A 26,850-nucleotide genomic window follows, 5' to 3' on the forward strand; every position below is an offset into this window, starting at 1 on the left:
GTGATCGGAATAACTATCGTAACGTAATCAGCGATTGCTTATTATCTTTATGCGGGCACGTGCGCGATTCGTTGCACGACGAAAACGTTATTAGCACAGCCAATTTAACTTCAATATCGGCGACACGGAGATTCAAAGTAGCGACACCTGCTTGTTTTCAGATGCAAATTACCTTTTGAGCTGTGTCAGAGACGACACCCTGAAACTTATCGACCTACGGATGAAGAAGATCATTGGATCGTTTAGGTGAGTGTGTATTCTCTTGGCGGAAAGCCTCTGTATTCGTTGCGAACGGGTTCCGTTCTGGTTGTGTGTCGAATAAACATCGGCCTTAAGGTTTGTTTATGGAGAGATAAAGCTGTCCTTGTTAGGCTATTTTGGTTTCAATGTTTACCTTGAACGAAAGCAGTGTAAGAAGGTGATTTTCGATTAAATTATAATAATGTAAATTTAACCCTTTATGTCCTGACGGTACTTTGTAGTACCACTTATGTTACAATAAAATCATATCGTGAACCAATATGCTTACTAGCTGGCTGGGATTTATAAGTATTTATAAGTCTTTATAAGTCTTCTTCAGAGATACCATATTTAGCTGTGTGAATAAAAAAAATAAAAGAAAGCATATTTGAACAGTTTTCAAGTAATCTGGAATAAAACTTGCGGTAAAGAAATACCTATAACATAATTCAGGTCTTAGAAGGTTAATGAGTGGAAGAAAATTCTATGTGAACTAGGTTCATAATTGTGGTATTAATTATACTCCATTATGTTACTGGAATTGTCCAATAAAGATGTGTCAGCATGTCTAATCACTGTTGCATTGTTATAATACTATATATTATCCCTAAATTTTCATTGTCACGGTATATTAGAAAATTTAATATACATACTACAAGATTAAGATAGTAATAGGTACACGAAGTCCTAGAGCAAGTCATTCAACATTAGCTAATTTATTTTCATAGAGTTTGATGTTAAGAAAAAAGGATAAAATTTTAATAAATACAGTTTTGTTTTAAATATTAGTGAAATATTAATCAATATTTACCTATTACTTGCACCAACAGCAACCTTTATGATTATTAAAGTTTTATAATGTACCTATATTCTCACATTATAACTAATAATAAGTACCTAGACACAGTGGAGTATTTCACTTACTTTATGATGTATACCAAATGATTCAATATTTTGTTCCAAATTTAGTACCTATTTATACGAAAATATCATAAATAGTTGATTACTTTGATACATCAAATAGTATCGATAACACCAATAGAATTTGAATATGTTTCGTAACTTTTCATACGAAACGAATACTCAAATATATTTTGTAAATTAATCACAACGTATTTCTCTTTGATTCCCAGTGCTGACGGATTTAAAGTCGGTTTTGATTGGACACGAGCTACCTTTAGTCCTGATGGCCAATACATTGCAGTCGGTTCTTCGGACGGATCCGTTTTCATTTGGTCTGTCGTCACAAATATGATTGAAACAGTGCTGAAAAATCATTCGTAAGTTACTTTTCTGCATCATTAATCAATCATAACAATTAACCAGTGCATGGTGATTTTTTTCATTTGTTTTACATTTATCTCAACTTAAAGAGAAAAAGAGTACTAGTAAGGCATTTATATAACGATAGCTTTAATAACCTATCAGTAGTAGTATCTGAAGTATCTTTTCACTTGGTCCATGATAAAAACCACAAATTTATATTCTATTTTGTAATATTCATGTCAAAACATGTAAATGACAAAAAATAATGACGTTACTGTAAAGTGTAACTGTAATGATACTTTTTTTAGTATTGAAACATGATTTGTGTTTTCCCCCTTCATTTATCAGAATTTTTTTAAAACATTTTTTGGTGTGCACAAATAATATTATATTTTCACACTCGAGAATTATATGAAAAAATTATTTTCACATAATATTCGAGTAAAACTGCATGAATTTGCAAGCTAAAGTAGAGTAAAAAACATTTGTTGACGTCATTATTGAAATATTATAATTAAATATGATTATATATTCTACACAATAAGCGACAGTGTGTTCAATTTGCATTAATTCTAAACACGTAACATACCAAACACAATCTACTTGTAGAATGAATTTAATCCCACTGTAAAAGTTTCATACTATGTGTATATTCATACGGTTCCGCGATTAAGTATCACTTTTTGCGCCGCCAGCAACGAAAATCGTACTCGTTGTTTCGATATCAAATAGATATAGATTGGGATGTGCAATAACGATATTAAACCGTTGGCTGTTACAAAATCCATGCATGGAAAAAACCTGTTAAAGTTTATTCCACATTTTACGGTCTGAACTACCAGTAACTGAAAAACTTATTAAAATATGAATTTCTGATCGTGGGTATCGTGACAGCTATCTCTGTGTCAAATCTTCTATGCGGGCTATAATTATTGTATTAGCTCAATTGAAATAGTGAAATTTATACAAATGAAGGGTTCAGTGCAAGAGGGAGTTATGCCACAACAGTAACGTTCTAAATTATTAACGCTTTTATGAAAAGTATTCAGTGTATACCATAGTATACCATGATTGTATATTATCAGTTTTGATTATTCTACTGTTAGCTGTTCGATCGAAAATTGTTTTCGCAAGTATAACATGATCCAAGGAGAGCTGAAGGTGATTGAACCAAATTTTTTATCAACCCGTTTTTTTTCCAAGGTTTTCAAAGTCACCTTTAATTTTCTATAAATAAACCTATCATTTTTTTACGCGCATCTTTTAGCGGATACTAAGGCGAATTCTACAAGTATCGTAACAAATAATTTTTTTCCTCCTAAACCAACAAAAAATTAAGAAAATATTATTTACCTTAATTAAAACAATGTTTAAAATGGTGTCCATCAGCTGCAATACACTCGTGTAAACGGTTAAGAAATAACTGCTTAGTTCTATTGGTGACGCCTGCACTGACGCTTAAGCATGCAAAAAAATTCTCCATCTAACAACTAGCAGTCGAATAATCTAAGCTGATCACGTTTCGTGGCCCACCCTGTATACAATCATAGTTCATTCAGGAATTTTGCCACGTAGTTATAAATTAAGGAATAATAACTAGGTATCAAGAGCTGGCAGAATTAATAAATTCTCATTTTTCAACATTTCGTGGCATAGGTCCTCCCCCTTGCACAGGTCTCCTAAATTGATCCGTATATAAACTTCCATGAAAAGAAATTTCAAGATTTATCTAATAGTTGATACTCATAGGAATGCAATATAATCAGTCTCGATCATTCATTTTTGCCATTTCATATTTTCTCGACGCACATGCAAACGCCCTATAAAATCAAGCTACCACGAGTTCATCCATTAAACCCAGCAGTAACTATGTCGTGTAAATCGACATCGTACATTACATAAAGGTATTACAAAAATGCCAGCGTCTATTACACGAGTACCCGCCAGATCGTAATCGGTACTAAATTCCGCTACACAATTTGCTACAAAATTACCATCGATCGAACTCACTGGACCAGTCCTTATTGTGCACGTTTTTACTCGGTTGCACGTAAGTCGTCCGCCCTATCGTGTGTCGGCCCTGGTACCGCAACGTTGTAACTAAATAATAGGGCATTAAAAGCACGTTAACATGGAATTAAAAGTCATTTTGAGGCGACCACTCTATCGCGACGCTATTAAAGCGCGGCAGCTTCCTTTCAGCCGTCTCTAATTTTGCTCTTTCGTTCATTTTCTGTTTTTTTTTTTTCGACGTAACGCCACCTGATCTTTACACCCGAGTGTCGTCCTTTTGGTCTATCGTACGAGGGGGTGGTGCTGCGCGCGTGCGCGGCCGCCGTCCTTCGCCGGAAGTGTCCGGGAAAAATATTTCGGTGTGACCCCGATTTTCCCTCTTCCAAGTCGCGGCTTGTATATCTGCGGGCACACGCGACCATTCCGCGCAGACCATGTACACATAATATTTTCATGTATGCACATTATGTATATAGGATACACATCGCGATATCGCGAGCTTGTACGGTAACCTGGATGCCTCCTTCGATCAACCCTAGAGTCTCGGTCCCTACAACTCAAACTGACACTTCGGGCGAACAAATATCGGTTGAAAGAGACAGTACTAAAGGTCAATGTCCCTATTTCTAATCACGTCACGATTTATGCTCGTTTAGTATATTATTTATTTAATTTAAACAGTTAGATAATAAATTAGTTATACAAAAAATTATTTAAATTAGTTCAATATTTTCGTACAGAATGTTACAGTCCGCTGTTCAATAGATAGCAGCATTTTAATAACATTAAGAACATTTTTCAGTATGGAAACAAATCAAGTTTAGTCAAAAGCGAAATCAAAGTAACTTTCCCTAAAAACTGATCGTCTGAAGTGAATTAGATATTTCTTTCTTTATGAGTAATGGTAATTGTTTATTCAATCGTTTTTCATGGAAATAAAATTATGAAGAATCATTTTCATTCTGAACTTCCTGTTGACTACAGCCACTTATTCCGTGTAGCCATTTACTTCACAATACATGGTTATCTTCATTATTTTCTCATCAGGTTTACCTACTTTACTGTTTTCAAGAATAATATATTTGAACATGGTACGAACATACGAGAGTTCTCTAGCTGATAGAAGTGAAATGAAGTATAATATCAAGTCTTATCGATTATACCCCTGCTTTTTATACTTTTTCAAAAATATTATTTCAAGGATTGTGTGTTCTCATTAAGAAACTTAGTTTGAATTTCCCAGCAAGAAGATGCCACGTTGATTATCTTAGAAACTAAATTTCACTTCATGCAATTTTAACCCCGAACTGGTGAAATGAGAATTTTATTACTTTACTAGGGAGACAGGGCCAGACATGCCACAATTCTTTTTCATTTAAACATTGCCAGTAAACGGGCCATTACAAACTACTTAAAACGTGACATAAGTAATATAAAAAAAAGAAAATACCCTATCGAACCAGACCGCACATAATCTCCCAACAATCTCAAGCACTCTCAAACACAGCGATATTTCCTTAAATGTCCCGAAAATAAATTCACCGTTTAATCAAGAAGACCAGACACTCGCCGGAGTACAAAAAAACAAAAGCGAACCATCCGGTTCTTGCCCAGTCGTCACGCGGTTGATCGTTTTCACTCGAATCTCACGGTGTGTAATACACGCCGGGGATCCGTTGTACAATTATCCATCCCCCTTCCTCCATCCTCCTCCCTCTACCCCGATTTCCTAGACGTTCGGGCCATTTCGTCCTCGGCCTCCTCGAGTTTCCCAAGGACGTAGGATCTTCGGTGGTGGTTTCTATGGGAGAGCCCAGCGGGCGGTTGTAGTCCCGACCGGCCGTGCACCTAAGTACCGGTCGTATCGAAAAATAGCTTAAGCACCGGTCACGTAAAAGCTGGTCCGCGAACCAACGGCCTCGATGTGTGCGTGCGCTCGCGATTTCGTCCGTGTATGCTCTCTCACTGTTATTACTTTCACCGTGGTTCGTAGTAGAGACGCGACGGTGTGTCTTCTTGGGATGGTGAACCCTCCCGATGGTCAGAGAGAGCGTCATCTTTCGTCGTCATCTCTTCTCTAGTCCGTCCTCATCACCTTCGTTCTCCGTCCATCCCGTCGACTTCTTGCGGAGCACGAGCTCCGGATCGTGTAATTCGTACGTTGCCGGCGTGTACACGCGCGCACTCAGGAATCCCCGAGACTAACTTAACAAGCGCCTCGCCCTTTCGCCCTCTTTTTCCGTCCGCATCGCGGCCTCCTTCAACGGTGGTACAACGGTGTATACGAACATAGACAGAGAAGAAGAAAGAGAGAGTGAGACAGAGAAGGCCGTCCCGCGATTTCGTATTTAATGCGCGCCCTCGAAAGCCTGATACACGTAGACACATCTATCACGGATAAAGCGTGAGATTCGGTCGTTTCGTGAAATCCTATAATGCAAACTGATGGAATGGATGTGTAACGGCGGGTTAGTCGAGGCGTTAACAGATTACAGTGCGTGATCTTCTTCTTATTTGTTTGCCGTGTACTACGCCGTTGATCCTCCATTATACGAACCCGTCTATGAGCGGGATATTCGGTGGGATTCAATGAAAGTAGGGGGTGTATCGGAAAGGCGCAACCAGATCACTGATTCTTCGGTGGAAGATATAAAATGGAAATCGTGGAATGGAAAGTGTTTTTATTCGGGGGTTTGTTCTTGAGAAAATCGTTTTGTTAGAGAGGCAGACGGGAACATTTGAATACCACTGCGACTGTGTCTGACCAGTGCTTAGCGGTTCTACTTGTGTGTGGTGGATCAGTGCAAAAGCTTTGACTGGGTTTTTTGGTCTAAAAGAGTAGAGTAATAATAACTTTAATAATAATTCAATGAAATAATTTTATGATTATCTTAGAACATATGTATTTTCGAAAAAAAATTTTAGATATTTCAATCTTTCATTATTTTAAACAATAAAATGCTTAATTGCGTCAGTTTTTGTTCCGAACAAAAATTTACTGTTATATTGACATCGGCACATAATATATTAACGTAATTGTTCATTATTCTGACAAAACTGTGGTAATCGCGTCGATTCAATATCACGATGGTACAATGTTAAATATCAGTTTATTTGAAATTATCGAGGACAGTGGAAATTACCGTAACGCGATTAGTATTTATGAACATTAAAGTAAACAGAGATACGTGCGAATGAACAGATGTTCATATTGCAGCACGCGACTTGCATGCTTCATAAATTTCCAATATCGAGTTTCCGTAAAAATGATGGATTGTATGAAAAAATTTCGTGGTGCATTTTCCAGTTACGTTTGTAACAGGAATCGTCCCTTTGTTGCTTGTTTTGCTATTTCCGATACATTCTGTACAAAAGAAACATTTTTATTGTAGAATACTATTTCACTATGAAATGGGAAAGTAAAGTTGGTTTGCTGTTCTTGATGATGAATTTTGTTTACAACGCCGCTATCTCTTCTGGTAAAAATGTTTATAACTGAGTTATATAGTTTTCAAATTATTTGAATACATTTTATTTCTAGTGACCATTAATTCTAGGACTACTTCGAAATACCACTTTACGATATTAAGAGTAATAACAATGGCTCGAATTCTGATTTTATTCATAATGCAACAAAGCATTATTTTTAGTCATTCCTACTATTTAAAATTTACACGATGTTGTAATTTGTATCTTTTATTTTTTATGTTGTTCTGAGTATCTTAGATATATGTATATTCAAATCATAGATATTACAGATGATAACAGAAAGTGTTCAAAAGAAATTTTCTAAAAAGGTATTAATCAAATCATTCATAATCCACAGTTTTGGAAACTTAGTACGAATGTTTTGCCTGTATCGTCTATTCTTCATTTTACGCGTAAAATAGTAATTTAATTTAATTTTAGTATCTACGTCACGATATTAACGAAGGTGTCATATCACTGTAGCTTGCACGAGTATAAAACCGTTCACCTCGGTTATCATAAAATTCTGCTCATCACATAACTGGTTCGCATAAAGGTCTCATTCCTGAAACATGTCTGATCAGTGTTGTCACAAATGTGCGAAACGTATATTCGCGAGACTATATGTATATGAAGTCGGACTATAAACCGATATTATAGTTGTCCTCACTTGTACCGCATTAAATTATTATTCCCGAAACGATAATCGTACACTGCGAATAAAACCTGTTCCAATTTGTCATCGGTCTTAAAGTGATGGAACAGGAGGCGAGAATATATCGCGGTGGATATCGCTCACGATGAATAAACGACGCAACATTAAGAAATCTGAACAGATAATTAGAGGCCACTAAGAAAGAACTTTCAAAGGCGTCGTGAGATTAACTTTTAGCCACTGAATTTTTTAACGGAAAATTTATTTTAAGGATATACTACCCACTGATCAATATAACTCAATCACCATTTAGAGCGGCCAATAATACGTAAATGATATTCAAATTGGAATTGAAGTGAAATTTATTCGTTTCCCCTTTGCCTCGTTATGATCGTGAAATTATATGTGTTATGAAAACGTTTATTACAGAAAAAATATAAATAATATATTTTATTTTCTAGTTTCAAAACCTTCCGTATACATCATTATCATGCAAATGTTTTTTGCCATTTAAAGAATATCTTATAAGAGAATGTGTTATAATAAATAACATATTTATGATACCAATGATGTCTTATAGAGAGTAGTAAAATTCCGAACATAAAGCCAATTTTTTGAAGAACTTAATCCAAAAATTCTGGGTTGTAGAAATTCTGGAATAATACTATTTGAAGAAATGCATTGCAAAGAAATTTTCAATGTACACTAATTTGATAAATTTTAATATAGACGAAGAAACTAAACACTCTCATTGAAATATTATTTTTAAAACATATTGAGCTGATAATGTTAAGAAAAGTTTTAAATGCTTTGCATCTCAATTACTGGACTAACCCTTTTGAACGGAATACCTGTTATACATTTCCAATCTTGCTAATTGTTCTTAATTGTAAGGTTTGCATCATTAGTCTATCTAAAAATAAAAAGTTTAATTCTAGGTGTGTCACATAGATCAAAGCACTTTTAAACTCTAAAATCAGCTAGTGTATGTCCACAATTTAAATAAAATCTGTTTCTATGTAACCGAACACGTTTACGTTTATTGCCCTATAATAACGTTAGTATTATAATTGTTCGCTTTCTCTATGCGTACTTTTAAATTTACGCGTCCGTAGTTGGTTGTAATTGTATACTGCACTACCATTAGCGTCACTTCCGCGTACTGTTATCTGAGTCTAGTCACATTTGTACACTTCTAGGTTCCATTTTCTACACAACGTTCATTTGTCCGAAGTAACTGCAGCAACACGTATTATAAGTTAATTCAATTAAAATCATTTCATTCACCTTTACACAGTTCGTGTATAACTTACTAAAACTTAATTCACTTTGTTCACATTTAGTTTAACTGTTCGCACAAGATTATATGAAATTAGTTAGCAGTTACTTGCGTTTTAAACACGTTGATTGTACCTAACCAGTTTTGCCGCAATTCTAACGTTAAATAATTCCATTCGCAAAACTAGATGGCAATCGAAACGTCGAGTTTGTTTTCAATTAATTTTCAGCGTATTTCGCTTCGAAACAACGTTTTACTTCGTTCCGAATTTCTGTTAAATGAAACCTGATAGAAATATAAATAGAAATGTTTACATCGATATTCCTCGTCTATAAACATTTATACTTTCATTGTATGTACAATTGAACCCCTAAATTTTACAGTATAATAAATTTTTTATTATTCACCAAATTTCGGGGTTTTACAGTTTTTTGTTTGAAAGAAATACTTCAGATCGGAAAGGGTTAATAAGCAGACAAGAAGGAATCTCTTCTGCCACAGCGGATCCACTTGTGCTTTCAAAGATATTGTTTACATTGTCCTGAATAACGAGCGGGAAAAATCTATTTTAGTCGCCTAATAAGACCATCCTTCGTTTGTATATACTCTTACCTACCCAGTAATTAATGGTATAACGTTGATAACCGTCGGTTATTTACATTTCAAATCCCTAGCGCCCCGGTCTCAAGCTAGCGGCGTTAATTCACTTCCTGCATGCGCCTCGGTTAATTTGATTAAAAAAAAAAAAACTTGATTCGATCGTGAATCGTAGCGACCCAAGGACGTTGGTTGCGTCTGTACAGATAAGAAGGGAAAGATGGGTGTTTCAGGCTTCGTTAAGTCGAGATTAAGGCAGAATGCGGAAAAACGAAGGAAGTGTGCTGTGTGCGCGCGTCTGCCACAAAAGGTTTTTCCCACGTGCACCGTAGCCGAGCGAAATAAAATCTATCATTCCGCGTGGCGTAGACCGTGTGCGCTCGCGCGATACTTTGATTTGTGTAACTTGCTATTAATAAATAAATGCGCAGAGGGAGGGGGGGCGTGATAACAGAGCAGAGATTATTATTCTTTTCACTGGTAACTGACAAGTAACAGCGTCTCATAAATATAACTGGCCCATATTTCAGTCACGCACGCATTTATGGCGATTTTGTCTTGTACTTTACGAGGGGATGGCTCGCCGCGATCCTACGGTTGTATAACCGAGGCCCCAAGGAAGTAGTTCGATTAGTGTATTTCACGACCTTTTGTCAGCATTTCGTGTTCACCACGATGTGATCTCACGCCGCGCAAGTCTCGCGATCCGCATCGGGATTCGAGAAATATAGTTTAGTCATTCTCGAGGTGCGAACGAAATTCACGTTTATGAAGTCGGTCGCACGCTGGCACTTGCCATTTACGTCTTCTAGAGATCTCTTGAAATTAGAAAATTATCGGAATGTTTAGCGACGAAGCGCAGTGAGTTAATGGCTTCTTTTAATGGGAGCATCGTGAGGAACTAGGTGCTACTATATCCCGAACCCTCGAACTATAAAAGCTGATATTGCAAATATAAAGGCTTAAGGAGGAAGCCTGGTGTAAACGGGCTAAAAATGAATGAATTTTTCGGAATTTCTTGCGAAGAAATTATTCAACCGATCTCTTTGGAATTTTGAGAATACTTTATTGTACAATTAAACTGAATACACAAATTTTTCTTTTCACGACAAATCCATAAATATTGTAGCTATAAGTATTTATGTTAAATTCCAAAAAATTCGTTCATTTTTAACTGTTTATACCAGGCTCCCCCCTTAAGACACTCGTGTCTAGGATTTGTACAATTCTTGTACAGGAGAAACAGTACTGGAAACAGTTTTAACATTCGTGTACCTCGAGTTCTAATTTTCATGCAGTTTATAACCATAATGGCGGATGGAATGAAATAGAGATGGCGCATCAAAATAAGTGTAGATCAAACAGTTGTCCTGTCGGAAACAGGTCGACCAAAAATACCCGTCATCGGTGTGTTAGAGTCGCTAAATCTTCCAGAAACTGTGTTCAAAGATCCTCCATGATCGGCAGATACTCAATAATTGACCACTTTGTGAATATCATAGTGCCGAAGAACATCAAAAGATGGCTGACACAAGTCGATACTGTGTCTAAAAACCGGTTATAAAATTGTTCCAGAATAATGATACGGCTAATAACAATACAGATAATGACTAGTAATAGGACACGATAGTTGTGAAATGTATTTTATTATGAATAAAGTAATAGAAAGGCAATAAATTAGAGCTTACTACGAGTGATAAAATTAATAACTTTGGGTATTTGCTAGACTCAATACTAACTATGAGCAGTAAAACGTATTCGTCATACCTTTTTTTGGTAGGAAATATACAAACACGAGATATAAGTTCATATATCGAATGAATTATTCTAATCTTCTATCATCATTTTCAACGGATTACTTTAAGCTGATAGCATATAAATTTTCGATTAAATCTAGGTCGAATAGAATTCTGCCTATACCTATAAACATGAAATCCATAGACTATTTAATATTCTAGATAAAAGTGATATCTACACATACACTTTTGTACATAAGTATTCCAACATCAAAAAGTCAGCCTTACTTGAATATTTTCTTGTCATGTATGAAGCAGATAGAACATTTTCACAGTAATATAAAATGATTTCTTTTTGGAATCAGTTGTTTAATAAATATTAAATGTGTTTCCCCTGAAAAGGAAAATAAGTTATACTCTTACTTTTCTATGTGCTCTTGGTGTTGCAATTTTTAGGCACAACAGCGTACATACAATAATCACGTTACAATTTAATGTTCTGGATTAAAATTTATAACAACAAAATAAAGACAACTTTAAGGTTTATGAAATTAAACAGATATCTGATATAATTTTGTTCACGTCATTTCCAAGTTTCATTGTTCATATTTCGCAGCTAATTCCATATCTCTGAGTTTTCACCAAAAATGTCGATGTCATTCGCCACACGCGGGTGATCGCAATTTTTTGTCACCGTATAATTATTTATTGATCGGAGCAGTTTGCCACCGGTGATTCACAGCGAGACACGTTCGCCAGGTTTGGATATTTTCCCAACTTCTTGCAAACGACGATCGACTATTACAGCAAATAAGACCAATCTTTCTGCAATTTCTTTTTGCCAAATGCCTGGATGACCCATCTTCGTTTACATACAACCACTTGCTTCTTCGTCGCGTTCAGAAGATTGAAGTTACCGTTACGGAAGTTCAAGAACGAGAGCCGATACTTCGTCACGTTGAAAATGTCTGTTCCGTTATACTTCGCAGACGATCGCCACGACATTGATCACTGTTTCAAATTTATAAGTTCAGCCTGAGCTCCTACAAATACACTTCTAAACAATATTAGCGATTATATAAGCGATATAAGAACGACGTTCATAAAATTATTAGTGGAAATATCAAAATTGTATATGTACATAATATTTTAATTTACTCGTATAATTCCTTACTAAACAGTTTACTGTAAAATTCAATACATAATGTAGTATTTATATTTATTTTCTACTGTTTTCTCGTTGCATTTTAAAAACTGTTGTTTAGATTAATTCTCGTATGACGAGAGTGTCGTTTAAATAATAAATTACATAGAAAATGTTAAAAAAATTCAATTATATTAGGTATAGTAAAAATTCTACTAATCGTTCTTATCGAAATTACACTCCCAATCAGTGTATCACACGAAAGCTCAAACTAAGCGGCATGTTAATTTCCTCAAACTAAGGATATGTTGCTAATGAGAAAAATTGGTCTTCAGAACATTAAATAACAATATCTCGAAAGTAATAACATATGACGGTAATAACATGCGGTGTTTATCCTAACAACCACAGAATTAACATTAAACATTGTTGATTCTTTAAATACCCCACACATTTCTGAAGTATCGTATAATGGAGATCCTGAATAATAGACGTATGAATAACCCAAGGATCATAAAATTTCACCCCAATTAATCCTGTTCGAAATATAACTGGAACGATATAAACCACATACTTCATTAGCGCGATCAAATCAACATAAAACGGAAAGATTGAGAAGTTTCACAAACAAGGCATGGGTTTCGGTCGTAAGTCACCTCTAGAACTCGTCCACCTTCGTGAGTGAGCCGCATGATTGCCCAGCGGGACTCGCGATCAACAGTTAATATTGGGGTACGTATTAATCGTGTATCCCGGGACCATACCAGGAATTACTGGGCCTCCCTAATTGTACCGAATATAATGCACCACCGGAACCCTGAATATGGGAATCGTCTTGGCATTCATTGCTCTCTTATTCAACCTCCGCAGCCTCTAATAAGTGAGCTGCCGATGTTCCTAAAATGGGCGGTAGCGAGACGGAGCCACGATTTACGGCGATGTTTTATGACCGTGCAGAGTAAATATTTACAGTGATCGTAAACGCAACAACAGCAATTAGATGATGGATTCATAAATTTCTTAAATTGTTATTACGCCGCCCGATGAAATATAACCGTAACCTAATCGTGGCAACGTGCGAGAGTCCGAGGAATACCATGACCCGATCAACCTTGTGCGCCTCGTAGTCGACGGACACGCAATCCGTCACAGGCGAGATTACTGGCGACGCCTTCATGAAAATTAAACTCGAAATCAAAGAAACGTTTGAGAAGCTATTAACGCTTTGGTACCTGTCTTCGTAGGTCTGCGTCACAGGCGGGGACTTAGGCCGTTGGTTTTTCTATGTGTGCAAAGGTCATGTGAGTCCTAGACGATTCGTTCAGAAGATAACTTGTTTGGACGAATGCCTTAGACGTCGCGATATGCAGTAACCAATCACAGATATGTTTCCCTAAGTACGTTCTTAGGGCGTATGCCCCAGAGACACAGATAGGGGTATCAGGTTACCTGTAAAAAATGGACATCGACATGTTTCAACTCTTGCTTGATAATGAGACCAATCCCCTTCACTTTCTGAAAATCTTTTGCATTGATTACCGTACGGAATACACAGTTCAAAAAGCATCACATTTCTGAATGACATCTACGATCATAAGAAATTTCAAACAATACAGAAAGTATTCATACCGATTATCACAATCCCTCTTGCTCCATGCATTGTATTTCGCGTGCACTAGTATATATGTGCACAAAGCAGTACACTTTTATGTGTCAGACTGCATTCCCATTCGCGAGTAAACGCACACACCACGGTTGCCCTTGTACACCGTTAATCCCTGGGCGTCCATAGGAAATCAATAGCGCCGCCTTAAAGGCTTTAAGTGTGGATGTTAATGCCCCAACCCCCTCGGGTTCAGCCGGCGTGAAGGTAATGAAAATTCAACGTGTTCCCTCGGGACGAATAAGTCGGTCGAAAAGACGAACGTAAACACGTCAAGTGGAAAAGATTAGATTATACCGATTGGATGTGTTTGTGTCGGATGTACGTACACGTATACCGATACCTGGATGTCCCTTGAAGGAGCCAAGAAACCAATCTTCTTGGCATCCCCTGATGAGTATCAGACCGATTTCATTGTCGCCGAGCGTAACGAAGCATCGCCAGAGATCAATTGCCCCACGGCACTCCTTTCGCCTAACTCGATTTCGTTTCTACGGCAATGATCGGCCGGTCCGGCACGATATTATGTCATTTATCTTCGTCGTGTCTTCGGTAGTCGAGCGACGCGGAGCTCTTTATCTGTTTTTCCCATTCCTGTTCCCCTCGTACCAGGAACCGGCGGTTGGCACGGATATACATGTCAGCTCCGCCTCGTGCCTTTTTCTTCATCACCCTCGTCGGTTTCTGCTACCCTATACTCGGAGCCTCGACAGAAACCCTGCTTTTACCTATTCCCAACTGCGCATTGCTATTGACGGAACGCTTCTCGATGAAACCTTTCCAGTGAATTCGACATGGGAACTTTTACCTACTGGTACGTATATACGTAGTAAATGAGGTTCTCTTGAATCATTAAATCATAGTGCTTTGATCTTTGTAGTGGTTATTTCTGAATACGAGGTTGAAAGTGCAATGAGACTGGAGATGGAAAACTGTTTCGATGAATGTACTGAATGGTAACTTTTATGAGATATTCAGCATATTAGTTTAGAAGTCAATAGCTTATGATTAGGTGCACCAAGAACTAATCCACTGTATCTGGTCAAATTCAATACTTTCTTTTGTCGAGATGCTTATAAACCTATGGCCACTTCAGTAATATTTGTTTTCCTTCTCCGAAGCTTTACCATTTTTGAAGATGAAGAGTGCAGAGAAATCTTTTGAATGTATACAGTCACCAATTTATTGAAAATAAGTAGTCGACTACTTATTGGTGCATCGAATGACTGATTATAGTTTCTTTTAAATTTTCTAAGTATTTCTCTTACAGGATTCAGACCACTTCGTTATATTTTCGTAAATTTTGTTCATAGGAAATGTCCATCATCGAAAGAGTGGTCACCTTTCTATCGTGGAATTAAGTCATAAATACTGACATTTAGATTTCCCTTTCAACTCACGTTTTAAATTGATCAGTCGATAAACATTTCGGTATAAGTGTTTCAGACTGGACGCGTTGTCATTTTATTTTCGATAAAAACTGTAACTGTCACGCTGCTTGGCGCTGAAACTAATGAAATCTTGGCGTGGGTTTAGGAAAAAGTATAGTAGCGAACAGTATCGGTTGCTTTTCCTGCTTATTGACTTTATAGATGACCATTGTTACACACGATTGGCGAAGTTGAATTGTATTTTGTACGGCGTATAGTTCGGTTTCTGTGTTCAGGTCAATTTCCCTTGGAAACCCACGGTCTTTGGAAACGATCACTTGGACTTCTGACTGCACGCGAGTAATAAACTGATAAACCAATAGAATTTACTTGTTGCTTCAGATGTGAAATAAAGGTCTCTTTATAAGGATTTGTAGGTACATAATATCCTTTCGTATTTCACTTTGTACTTTCTATGTTACAATATCCTCGTATCACGTTCTTGAATGATTTGTAAAACATGCTCATCAGCTTATGAATCATAACACGAGTTCAGAGGTAGAACACATTTTTTATAATATTAATAACTGGTAGTAACGTAATACAAAATACTTCTTTTGTTATAAATGAGAACTATTTCACGAGTACACAAAATACTTCTTTTGTTATAAATTAGAACTATTTCAATAAATGACCAATTCACCTTATCAGTACCAATGTATGATAATTATTTTGAATGAAAGCTAATGAATATTAACAATGTTTTTAAATCATCTACCTGATAATTCAGCTTAAAAATATACTAAATACTGCGAGCAATTGCGAATATTTGTCTAGAAAGCGTTCTCTGGAAGCACCTAACATTACGACATTACGACAATGGTGCTTTCCACTCGGACAGTAAACAGTTATTATAATCCCCACAAAATCCCCAGCAATCTTTCGCGAGCGTAAACGTTGCCTCACGCGATCTTTCAAGCGTAGATAACTTGCTGTTCTGTTTGGCACGTTCCATACACCTCCAGGGGAAACTTTATCTATATTAATACTTAATAGACACGGTGAATTCATCAGCATGTAGATCGCGAACGCGTATATCCTCTTATCCTCGGCATCGAAGAGACTCTAGGCCGCTATAAATCGATAAAACTTATGCACCTTCTGTACCTGAAGTGACGCCCACGGGTTCCTTTTTACTTTGTAATTTGCCTTAATTTCGGTCCCTTTGGTAAGAAAAGGATAACACGCCGTGTTGCATCCTCATCCTGGGTTACGTAGCCGCGGCTAATTTCTATGATATTCAATACAATATCCTCGTATTACGTTCCTATCAGATTAGCATAAATCTCTCCCTTTGATGCGCGTCGCTGCGCATAATAATTAGCTAGAAAATTTTATTACCCAACAGATTTATTTGTGTTTGCCGTTAACTTGGAATGTATTTTATGGCTGAAGGTACTTTGCTTTATGACAAAAATAATACATTTTTTGTAAACAAAGTTCAATGGCATGCAACGTTTTATTACTTTGCGGGTTTCATGTAAATAATGTAGGTGGGATACTTTATATTCGTATATTTTTCTATGAGAATTTATTAATACTCGTAGAATCAAACTTTAATACCTATGTATATCTTCGAAAATATACTTTACATATAATATTCGTATATCCACGAAAGATTTAAAATATTTCCAACGACTGCATACACCAGTGATTTCCAGATGGCTATTATATACGTGTACAACTTTCGTAAATCAGAGATTGTTCATTAATACCTTAACACGATGTTTTTGTAAAATTTAAGTAAAGTCTTGAAATTTCCTGGCGACACTTACGTGGAACACCCAGTACTTCTCAGACTTCAATGTTTCCCATATTTCAAAACGAATAAAATTATCTTCTCTGAAAATATCCGTCTCGTGGAGCTTCTGCGCTCTGTTTAACCCCTTGCCTTATAACATCGAGTCAGACTCGTAATGACGATATCAAAATTGATTCAACAAACATCATTTGTTTTCTTTGAGTCAAAGTGAAATACTAGCTATTTGATATTAATATTTACCTTTTACAGTAAATGTACAATTGCGATAAGTACACGAATTCCTTTTGTTTCTGGGGAATTATTGATGATAAAGTAATTCTGGAGACTGCAGACAATAAGAAAATCATAGGGCAAGGGGTTAATAACGACCCACGTTACTTCACGCTGGATTCGCGAGACCAGTTCGAGTAGGGGCTTTCAAACAACCGCCCTACAAGAGGAACAGCGTATCACGGGCGTCGGTTCTTTACGGTGACAGTGGCTGCGGCGACGTTTCGCGTCATTTGCCGTGAGAACGACGCCAATCTAATCATTGTAGGTATTGTCATCCTCCCCCTAACCCCCCAACGAAACCGTAGGAGTCACCGTCGAGCGGACTGTGTACGTCAATGAGCGCGCCATTAGGCGCCACTGTTCGTGGTCGACCAAGCATTCAGATGCGTGTTGCTCGCGGCCACATAGATTGATGACAGAGACCCCACGATTGTCTCGATAACCGGGCGCAATTCCTTGCGGAATTGTCGCGACTCCTACGCGACTATCAGTTGCTTGCACCGCGATCGTTCACTTCCCGTGGCTCGTCCCTAAATGTAAACCGGCCACAGAAACTAATAATCGGCCGTCCCGAAGCGCTCGTATCGAGTCTACCACCGTACGGTGTTCAACGATGATTGTTCGTTTATTTGGTTCAATAAACGACGCCACAGCCTTCCTGGATTTCCGTTATTCTTCACCTTGGTTATTTCGTTGCGCGTTGGTTGGGTATATGCAAACGAGGCGCACAGCTTAAACATCTTATCTCGTGATATACACGTCTTTCCCACCATGGGAGTGGTTTAAGTATAGATTGGGCATTGACCAAGTTTCAAGATCGGGGAACGTTACAAGCGCGCGAATTTATGCCGTGTTACGTTCAAATGTATCGTCTGTCTTTGCGTACTCCCTGATGCATGAATGTATCCTGTCTGTATGGATGAAGCCTTTTCTACAAGACATTTCTCATGATATGCTAGTGGCTTGGTTGGCAAACAGTATGTATAGGGTCGTGCAACAGGAGGTTACTATACAGTGACTCAGAAATTTGTTCACGGAAGGCTGTCACGTTTATGTGACGAGATTACATACTCAACTGTAAATTTTATTTTAATAGTCATAACTATCGGTCACAACAGGATGATGAAAGTAAGGAGGAAATATAAATGAGAATTGCATAAAGATCCTAATTGATCCACTTAATTGTTATTTCGGACGTATCTGAATGAATGTATGAATCACTGTATGTACGTGCAATAATAAAGCGAGAATGTAGAATAAAATTTAATTCCTATGATGCTTCTTTTTCGAGATATGGACGTGTTAGTAGAAGCAGAATAGATAGACTAGACAGTAAGTAGAAACGGAATGTAATGAACAGACGCGATAACCAGGTCCCATACAATTGCATGCGTATCCAGAAGATTTTCAAATTGGATTATCTCGAAAACGAAGCATTGTACGAAACAATCTTTAATTTTCAATTTATTTTTGTTTATAGAATAACTTTTCTTCTGTACCAATGCCCGGTTGTGACATCCGTTCTGGTCCAACCTGTATTTACTATAAGGGTACTATGTAGAGTTATGGAGATAAGAAAAAATAAATTTCTAATACGAATTTCAAATTCTCCAAGTCTCTTTGAAACTGTTTTAATGTGTTCCATGAGGTGAACCAGTTAATAAATTCATAATACTTTTCTAGCTTAAATAGCAATGTATTGTAAATTGGAAATAGCTTTTTGACTTCTTTGAATGAAAATGGTTTAAACATTTAGTTTGGTTGGAAGTTAGTGGATTACTCATTGGTACAGTATAACAACTGATAGCGTATATCCCATTTTGGAATACTAAAATATTTCCTCTATGAATCTCTATGAATAACAGATTCGATAAAACTGCTGACTGGTCTTTAACTCCTGGGCGCACACGTTTTTTTTATATTTTTAGAATACGCTGTGTTGTAGACCGATAACAAGTTAGTCGAAAATGCATCAGGTACCGCTTTAGCAATCCTCGTCCATGTGTACATAATAAATAAGTTCATGCAGATATCCTTTAATTAAATTCACGAGCTCCATTCAGGATTATCCGTTTTATCCGGTACGGATCCGTGGCGATTAAGAATAGTTGTTTAAATTATCCCGGGCACAAATGGATAAACAAGATATACTTATGAAACAGAATAGGCGACGCTAATCTACCAACGCTTTTCTCTTCTTAAGTTATTCGATGTCTTTTCTCTGGTTAAAATCTTTATGCTTCGCATAATCCATCGCCCGGAGGTGAAACTCTAAATCCGTTGCGGCTCTCCTCGCGGATTTTACCTGATTCCTCCTTTTTCGTTTTAGCCATTTGCCACTGATCTGGACACAGCGTCATAATTAGATTGCCGTCCACGTCTTGACCCCACCTCCACTTACAACAGCAATGAATTAAGATTCTTTTTCCTACGACTGAAAATTTGTAAACAGCACTGTATAAGACGATCCCAAAGGATTTATATAGAAGAAATCACAATTAAACGGTCGAAAAATCATTCGGTTATCTCCCCTCATTTCCGTATATTCTCCCCGCAGGGGGGTGGAGGGTTCAAAAACGTTTTTCTTTCCACTCGCTACGTTTTTCTCCTTAAATCCTAACACATTCACGCCGCCGAGAAAAACGGTCCCCGCTGAGCGAAATACAATGCAATGAAAGGGAAAACAGGAAAAGTAACGGTTGGAAATACCGTTCGAAAAAGCTTATTTCCACGCTCCTTCGGCAAAAACGGATAGGTCTCCTTTATCACGCTCGCAATATACACCACCGTAGGTAGTTGCTCTCGCAAAGGTATCCCGGATACGAAGCGGGACACTTTGAAAAATATGGTCGTTGTCATGGGGGTTGGTAGCGATGCCTGTGGCGGCGACAGCGGTCGCCATTCTCGACGGGCGGTCGTCGCGACGCACATTTTCTGGCGAACACTTTTTCCCCTCCCACTCCGTCCCTCCTCAATCCCCCTGTGCTGCTGTTGTTTCATCCAATACAAGCCACCCCGCCACCTTTTTGTCAGGAGACAAAGTTTACCCGTACTCGTAGGCATGTCGGTCAATCGTCTATGCGCCCCTGCAACCCTTCGTCAGCCCCTTTCCACCCTTTTCTCACCCCTCGTTTATCGGTTGAATTCGTTCCCTTTGTGCCAACGGATTCCGAGTTGACGTAAACATTCATCCAGATTTCTGGTAACTACTCCGCTCATCTAATTACTCGTCCGCCTCGCTGGCAAACACGTTTTTCACCGTGGACATTTTTGTAACGGAGTATTTATTGGCCCCTGCCCCGTAACAGCGGCTGCTTCTTCAATCTTTCACCGGGGTTGTTTGTCTTTCTGGGCTAGAGTAAATGTGTGTGAAACGTGTGCACACAGCTTGATAGGATATTGTGTGTACATTAGATGTATTATTGTTCCCAGTGGAACGAGGGGCGGGGGGGGGGACTCTTTACTCCCGCAGTCCAATCATTTTTGGAGCTCTGATTATTTGTAATTAGGAAGGGTTACGAGTATAGGACAAGAAACTGAGGGATAGTATAATTTTTTACGCAGTCTGATTTATACTTTTTGTAAGAATAAATTTATATTCATTGCAATCTGATAGTAGCGCTCTGATTATTTGTAATTGGGAAAGGTTGCGAGTATGAGACAAGAAATTCAGAGATAGTTTAATTTTAATTTGTAGTGTAATTTATAGTTTTTGTAAGAAAAAATGATTTATTGCGAGGTAATACTAGAGCTCTGATTATTTGCAATTGGAAAGGCTTACTAGTATGGTATAAGAAATTCAGAGATACTATAATTTCATTTTGCAATGTAATTTATTGATTTTGTAAGAAAAATTTATTATCGTTGCTGTTTGACAGTTAGTATATGCATTGAATCAATTGTAAAAGGTATCTATAAAGAATGCAACTTGATATATTAATAATGAAGATTCGACGTTGTATCTGGATATAATAAACTATGAAAGTAGTCAAAGTCAAATTATTTATGACTTAAAAAAGGAAATAAAACGTGTCTGGCTACGTACGGCCTTTTATACTGTGGTAGTCAACGTGTTCAAATGCTTCAATAAATACCATAATTTGAAAGAAAGTAACTTACAGTGAGCAATCCACAATACATCGAAAACCTGCATGAAAGTATCATCCACAAGCTTTCAGTTCCCAAACGTTTGACGATATCACCTTGAAGTTGTAAGTTCTCGTTTGAATAGAAATCGTGGAGACGGTATGCGTGTAAATACTAAGGATCCCGTCGTGTTAAAAGCAATTTTTGATGCATCCCCCCTTCTCCCACCCTCCCGGCAAAACGTCCCATAGCGCCTGATCCTTTACGACGAATAGAGGACAAGTGCCCCGTAAACTTTTTAATCATATTTTTATGAATCTAATTTTTCTTTAGCACATCGTTCTCGACGGTTGTACTTGACCTTTATAGTATTCCAAAATATACAGCTGCTTTATGTCCGTTTTCCCGAGGTGCGCGCGCGATCTCTGCCAAGTTTTACTCGAGACTCAAAAGGTACGTCATTTCAGCACGTTTGTCCTCGCATAGAAACACCCTTTTACGATTCCACGTAACCCTGTGAATCACCCCTGGGAATTCAGGTTTTATAGACCTTTCGCTGCACAGGCGAAGCCGCTTGGACCAGAAAATTACGTGCCACTGTGTATTTCCACATTCAAATGGAATCTTTAGCGAAAACGATTTGAACGCCTGCAGATGTCCGTATAACGGGTGGTCTGTTAACCAATACTTTAATGCCTCTTCATTCATTATATACTATGCGGCAGAATGTTTCATTCAAATTTACAGTGCATACCGACAACGTTACAATTATTTCTAAACTTTGCGTAATATCTAGTGAAGGAAGCCTGGGACAACATTTTCGCTAAGGAAAAAGTTGTTCCAAATCATCCCAGGAACCCCTCATTTCCGGGAGTCCAAGCTATTTTGGGACACCCTGTATATCTGACTGCAAAGTATGCCGCCACGAGCTCATTATCAGATCGTACACATAAAATGCACTCGTGTGTCATCGTCAGAAGTAAATTGGTAGCAAGCGAACGTGTATAATCGGTGCAAGTGGTACATTGAGGCCCGTACGTTCAGCGAGACGCGAGGGAGGACGCTCGTAAGTGGACGGAGAACAGGCAAAAAAAAGGGAAGAACGGTCAAACAAACAGACGTAGCTTTACTTTCTTGTTTCTTTTTCTCGCCCTAAGTGGCATCAACCGCAGTGTTCAGTTGCCGAGACAAGAGTTTCAAATTTCAGTGCCAGTCGAGCGTGTCTCGAGGAGCTGGCTACATCTTCGCCGCCGCCGCCTACGCCCACGCTCAGTTTGCATAACGATACACGGTACATTGTCACCGGGAGCCCGTGGTCTTTTGTAACAATTAACCATTGGTTACGACGATTTGACCGACCCATTACGAGCTGAAAATAGATTCTCAGCCCATAAATCATAGCGACTTACAGCCGCCTCCAGGCTAATGTCTTACTGCTTCGGTCTCGTCCTTCTATTGTTTCTCGTTCCCACGAACTTGGGAATTTAGTGGGAGATGAACGAAAAATGATAATCACTGATTTTCATGAATCATGTCTGATTAATACTTCTTACGGAAATATTTATTGGGTTGTCGCATAATAAATCTCATTTTTCAATGCACCAATTCAGCTATCTTAAAATCGTTAAGCTTCTCACTTGTTGGCAAGAGTTTATCAATTATAACTTATAATCGTTCAAACTCTGCAATTTAAAAATGACATTTATTATGTAACAACCGAATATGTTCTTTTAGTAATTAATGGTTAGAGTGAAGGGCTCAGAACAGTCCGTGACATGCAGGGTGTGAAATTGGTAATTTTTAAAATTATTTGAAAATATGTGCTGGTTGTAAATAATTAATACTTCATTAAGCACATGCTAAAAATGTTATTTTACTCATTTCCTTAACATAGATATTTTTATTGTTTTCCAAAATATTCGATTTAAGTCGTTATGATTTCAGAACATAGTCGTATATAATTGAAGCATGTTTGTTGGAATTTATATTTTTCATGCTATATTAGAGAATATATTAGCGAATATAGGAAAATTATAACTTTCTAGTTGCTCGTTTATGTCTGTCCTCACAATGTCAGCGTTCTATAAATATATTCATATATAAAGTGAATGTTTTATTTATTGTAATTGTTGATAATTATTTGCATCCATCGATGAGATTGGAAGGGATAACCTTTTAAACGGTCTGTTATAAATCGTTTTAAACGGTCTGTTTACACGCCGAAATTGAATGTTTTATGACAGACAGTTATTAAAATATTATTGAAATTATTCGTTTATTATGTGGACTACTCATATTGGAATAACTGAACAATCGATGACGGGTTATTAAAATTCTGTAACGAGAAATAACACATTGAAAATTAAATCGATATTGAAATCAGCTCGTATGATATGTATCTTCTTAATATTTTACAGGGACGTGGATGTGCAAATTTATTCATTAACGAATACTCAATCATTGAAGAAGAAACTAATTAATTTATTCCAACTTACAAGACAAGAAAGACTTACTTCTTGTCGGTAATATACAGGGTATTGGTAAATATGGGACACTTTCATAGGATAGATTCTACAAGCCAAATTTAGGCAAAAATCAAAAATGTTGAAACTTGCGTTCGAGACTTCGTTTTCGAGTTATTAATTGTTAAAAATACGGACGAACTACGCGTAAAATGCTTCTACGCAATTTCATCAATCTTAATTTTTGTCTTAGTTTTACTTTATCACCCAGAATCCACGCTCTGAAAGTGTCCACACATTTTTATTAATACCTTATATAATTCCATGAATTAATTAATTATAAATATTCAAACACCACCGTCATGATAAACCAAACTTAAACATTACTTTAGTAACAATTACAAATCATTTATAAATTCCTTGCCTTCTGTAACTATAGCATCTTCATTCTACACCTTGCATGCTCCATTACCGGCAACTATAAATCGATCCGAATAAACGCAAACGAGATGAGATCTAATTGATTTGTTGGACCGTTTCTTGCAGGGCCGTGGTGACAGCGGTGTCTTGGCATCCTCACGGCACCTATCTCGCATCGGTGGACAGGGCAAAAACGGTGACGGTCTGGGGTGACCATGTTTGATAGGACGAACGATCCCGAAACAGACGATTGTTTCGAGCACCAAGGTCAACGCGTTCTTTTGTGCCGTGTTGGACGTTTATAGAAACTGGAACGAAAATGGATAAAAAAAAATGCAGAGAAAGACGGCCTGAGAGTTCACGCGTCTGCTGTTGTGTCACAAAGGACACTCCGGGCGCAGGAAAATGAAAATCAACGGACGGTCAGTCGGGACGCGCAGGTTCGAAAAGTACCCTCCTTTTTTTTGGTGGCCGCTGGAAGCGTGACTGCCGCGACGTACAGATTCAAACACGGTCGAGACTATTGTACATAAAACTACACTGATAGTTGCCCCCAGGCTGCAAAGATTTCTTTTTTCATAGGTCGATACTCGCGTTCCCAAGTCCGCCCTCTCCTACCCCCTCCTTCGCGAAATTCAACAAATTATCGCAGTTACTCTTTTGAGATTCACCAGAGACGCTCCTTCTATTTCTGAAAGACTGTTTTCACGTTTCAATCGTCTGTACCGGCAGGCTCGGTCGTCCATGTTGCTGGAAAATACGATACGCTTTTAATTTCTTGTTTTATCGTCTTGTTCGAGACATTGTTGTTTGGGTAATCTTTTTTAACCATCGTGTACTGTTCAAACACCTGTTACATTACTACTCTCTTAATGGAGGAAACGGACCAGTGTAACGCTCAGCGTATTTTCGCGAATTATTTTTGCCAAATCAAATGAACCGAATTTTTTTTAACTTTGCGTATTTTTTTTTTATTTAAACGTATAATCTTCCTGAGAATGTAACTCACGTGCACGATGACAGTTTGGATCATCTCAAATAAAAGAGAGCAAATATTTCGACAAATTCTTTGCTTGTAGTTGAAAGATGAACATAACTCAAAAATTTTTAATGAAAATTGCGAGAATAGTATCACTTTGAAGATTGAATACAATTTGTTGAAAAACATAATTTTGTAATGTTTTTTCTGAACTTTGCCGGTTTATCCTCCAATAACATGGGGCTGCTATAAAGAGACAAAGTATCAAGTCGATCGGCTATTATTTTTTATTATCTAAATACTGATTATTTTTTTAATTATCTTGCATGTCAGATAAAAAAACACGGGTTCGAGAAAAATGCGTTTAAAGTTTGAAAAGTATTAATTATATTCCTTGCACCGATTTATTTTAATTTTATTTAAAAGAAAAGCATTCTAGGAGCATGTTTTTAAGACAATAAAGTACTGAAAAATACGAGAAAAAATTTCGTTGTTTCTTTCACCGTTACACTGGTCTGAACCCTTATAACTATGAAATTGAAATGATGTGTCTACCTTTAAACTGAATTGTAATATATGTAAATGATTAGTGGCAGATTAGTTTATATATATATATATATATATTTCTATAACGTAAAACGTGATGATGAAAATCAAGCTTTCGTTCTGGATCGAATGGTCCCGAACAGTGTACGAGGGTTAAAGGTAAAATTTGTTTTTACAAAAGTTGAACAGTGTTTTTATTCCTCTATGGCTAATTCTACGCTGATAATTAATCACAGATCACGCACAATGTTTTTCGTACAGTTCGGTGAAATAACTTTAACGGTTTTAGCGTGAGTGGAGCCATAGATTAATTTCGTTGGCGATTAAAAGCAACCGCGATGTCAAGTCTACACGTTCGTCGTATGTCTGATATAGGACGGTGGTGGATATGCTCGTTAAACGAACAACCACAATAAAATTATAATTATGGCATCGAACAAACAGCATTGTACAAGGTTCGTTTGATTAAGTATAAAATACTGAGTAACGTGTTAGATTGTACCGGACATCGGCTTTATCGCGGTGAAATTCTACAATCGTCTGTTCTATACAGACTGTTTGATATCAAACAATCTTCAGTGTTCTTTATACTGCCAGTGTTTATTAATATCATCGTAAAGTGAATTCGTACAAAATTTCAGCTTCGTTGCACTTTTATTGAATTAGAAAAATTCCACGAACAAGGTTGATTCCATGTTATCTTATTTATATATATGATACAGGTATCGAGTGATATTATATTTTGTTTAAATAGACAATATTTCGTTGAACCATTAAACCGGTAAGATTTTTAATTCCCAGTGATGGACATTTAGAATATTGATTCATTTG

At 37.3% G+C, this 26,850-nt stretch overlaps 1 protein-coding gene across 1 annotated transcript in view; it reads left to right on the forward strand.

The window, feature by feature from the left end:
- The window catches only part of LOC107187587 (autophagy-related protein 16-1-like), a 38,804-nt gene extending 13,675 nt beyond the window's left edge, over positions 1–25,129 (forward strand). Inside the window, exons 3-5 of the mRNA XM_015575714.1 lie at positions 162–246; positions 1,374–1,520; positions 24,621–25,129. Of these exons, the coding sequence (XP_015431200.1) occupies positions 162–246; positions 1,374–1,520; positions 24,621–24,717 (329 nt within the window). The 3' untranslated portion in view covers positions 24,718–25,129. The remainder of the gene's footprint in view (positions 1–161; positions 247–1,373; positions 1,521–24,620) is intronic.
- The last annotated feature ends 1,721 nt before the right edge of the window (positions 25,130–26,850 follow it).

The sequence above is a fragment of the Dufourea novaeangliae genome, unplaced genomic scaffold, assembly GCF_001272555.1.
Source record: "Dufourea novaeangliae isolate 0120121106 unplaced genomic scaffold, ASM127255v1 scaffold89, whole genome shotgun sequence".
Classification (NCBI taxonomy): domain Eukaryota; kingdom Metazoa; phylum Arthropoda; class Insecta; order Hymenoptera; family Halictidae; genus Dufourea; species Dufourea novaeangliae.